Consider the following 2,500-nt stretch of genomic DNA (forward strand, 5'->3'; position numbering starts at 1 on the left):
AATTGTCCAAGACATAATGATACTCAATAGACACGCCTTGAATGTAAACTTGGCGTTCGGTCTCATAGCAAAGATAATGGCTACGTATCGTTCAGTTGTTAAAAGAAATGACGATGAAGCGGCGATGAACTGCCCAAAACACCACAAAAATCCGAGTAATGGACATAATTGGTCCATTGCGCTGGAAAATACGTGATAAGACAGCGCATGACGAAAAGAGGTAATAGCCAGAGAATAAACTCCCAGGAAAAAGTCACTGATTGCTAAATTGGAGACAAGCAGCATCGCAGGTATCTTTTTTAGAGACTTGTTTGTTATCGTTGTTGAAAATACAATAAAGTTAAATAAAAGTATTAATGGGGCAAAGAAGAATTCTACGAAGAGAACGCTATTGGCACTTTTCCAGCATCGATGCATAGGCGTAACAGTAATCTGAGAAGAGAAACACTGTTGACTTTCCAACAAACACGTCGGTAAAAACCCATGCGCGGCAATTGTGCGTGACACATTATGTACAACGTATCGTGACCCACGACAGCGTAACGGTGGATACATGTAATACACTCCTTGTTTTAAATGCGTTACGTTGTTATGAGTATCATTCTTGACCAAGGTACAGTTGATGCACGCCTTTGTCCATGTTAGCCCAGTTATCCTTTGAAGCTTTGGTGATTGAAGGACGTGCACCGGAAGTATAAAAAGACTGCGAGTTTCAAACGAAAGAGCCTCAAGCGAAGGCACTTCACGCGAGAGATCTCCCCTCCAGACCTTCAGGTATTGTATTCTAATTTCCCTTGAAAAAAAGGTATATAAAATAAGTAATACTGCTTCTATAGAAGGAACACATTTACCACCAAAAATTCAACATATTGTAGAAAGGCAGGAGCTACAAAAGATTGATACTTACAGGTATTTTAAGTTGGTAAACTGGATAAAAGTTTCTTTTGGAATGATAGTCGTTTTATCATCTATGACTGTACTACAAATAAAAACAAGAGTTAAAATTACTATCATCATTATAATCATTATCGTTGTTAGTAATTTTCGTTACAGAGTCTTAAGAAGTGATTGGTTCAAATTTCTCTCGCCATTTTTTCAACCAAACAGAAGTGACACCAAAACCAATCGAGGCTTGCGTGGTCACATTTTCCCGCGCTTTGTGTCGGCTACGTGTAATTACTTCGAGTTTTGGTTTACTGGATTGTCTCCGTCCTTTTTGATTGGCCAAATTAATAACTTTGGTTTGGGTTTTTACGACACTCGATTGAAACTCGCTCTAAGTGCCCCCATCGCCAAATACATTTGACACTTCAATAAAGTTCATTATTCTCATTTGATGTGAAAACACAGTGAGTTGAGTTGCGAACTCCTTGCATTGAATGGCGAACAGTATTATTGGCTTTATTGGCTTATAGATTGAAGTAAACAAATCAGAAAGTATCTTAGTAGTAATCAAAAGATTCTAGTCATTAACTTACAAGGCACCAATCAGCTTTGGCCTCTTAATGTAACTGCGCAGGTCATTTTTCAAATCCGTTGTGTGACAAGTGGCCGTCACGTTATACACTGGATCAGAAGAGCATGAGCACGTTGGCGAGACACAGTTTTCCGGAGGAGATGATGAAAGAGAAGGTGCGACAAGATCGACGACGATAAGTAATGTCAAGGACAGTATATCCATGCACCTGTAAGACACAAAGTGGTTTTCTTAACTGAAATATGAAATTAACAGATTAAAGCAGAAATAGGAATTGAAGATATGTATTTTTTCAATGCATGATGAATCCGCGTTTTTTGATTGAAAAGGATAGGAAATAACATCTTAAAAGTTAAATTAACGATAAAACATGACGTTTGGGCTAATTCCTGTCGCCATTATGCGATGTGTTTTTTCAATTCTCATTTCAAAATGTACAGTGTAGAACAGTAAGGGTTCCTAACAGAAGTCTTAAACCAATGAACTCACGATTACCAGTTCGGAAACGTTACGACAGAGCCTACCAATTTCTTTACTGCAATTGCGAGAGTGCCACATTTTGTCAATTTGACATCTAACAGAATAGCCCCGCAATTGTCACCTGAATGGCCTGGGTCCCACGAGCCTCCTATAGCTCCGAACTGGTTATCGGAAGGTCCGAGTAGCTTCGACTTCTGCCGAGGAACACTCGGATGTTTCCGATCATCCCTTATTAGCTCTGTGGTTGAGCTGCCGAACCGGTTATCGGAAGGTCGTAGATTTGACTCAAGTTCTGCCGAGGAACACTCGGATTTTTCCGATCATCCGTTATTGGTGGGAATTGAGTTTTTCTCTGTCCTTGCGTGGGTCCAATTCCATTAGTTGGGCTAACGCTCATATGGTTTACACGGGTAGAATCAGAAACCCATAAGGGTTGAAACGTGTAACGGCCCCTTGCGTGCTTGGAAACAAGCTTCTGAATATTCGATTTGCTAAGTACCATATTTGGAACAACATTCCAAATATGGTACTTAGCAATGAAAC

General features: G+C 39.8%; 1 protein-coding gene across 1 annotated transcript in view; it reads right to left on the minus strand.

Moving 5' to 3' along the window:
• The window catches only part of LOC138022912 (probable glycoprotein hormone G-protein coupled receptor), a 5,752-nt gene that overhangs the window by 2,258 nt on the left and 994 nt on the right, over positions 1–2,500 (minus strand). The window contains exons 2-4 of the mRNA XM_068869925.1: positions 1,479–1,685; positions 908–979; positions 1–793 (exon numbers count right to left, since the gene is read on the minus strand). The exon at positions 1–793 is cut by the window's left edge and continues 2,258 nt beyond it. Of these exons, the coding sequence (XP_068726026.1) occupies positions 1–793; positions 908–979; positions 1,479–1,685 (1,072 nt within the window). The remainder of the gene's footprint in view (positions 794–907; positions 980–1,478; positions 1,686–2,500) is intronic.

This window comes from Montipora capricornis, chromosome 11 (genome assembly GCF_036669925.1).
Source record: "Montipora capricornis isolate CH-2021 chromosome 11, ASM3666992v2, whole genome shotgun sequence".
In the NCBI taxonomy this organism is placed as follows: Eukaryota; Metazoa; Cnidaria; class Anthozoa; order Scleractinia; family Acroporidae; genus Montipora; species Montipora capricornis.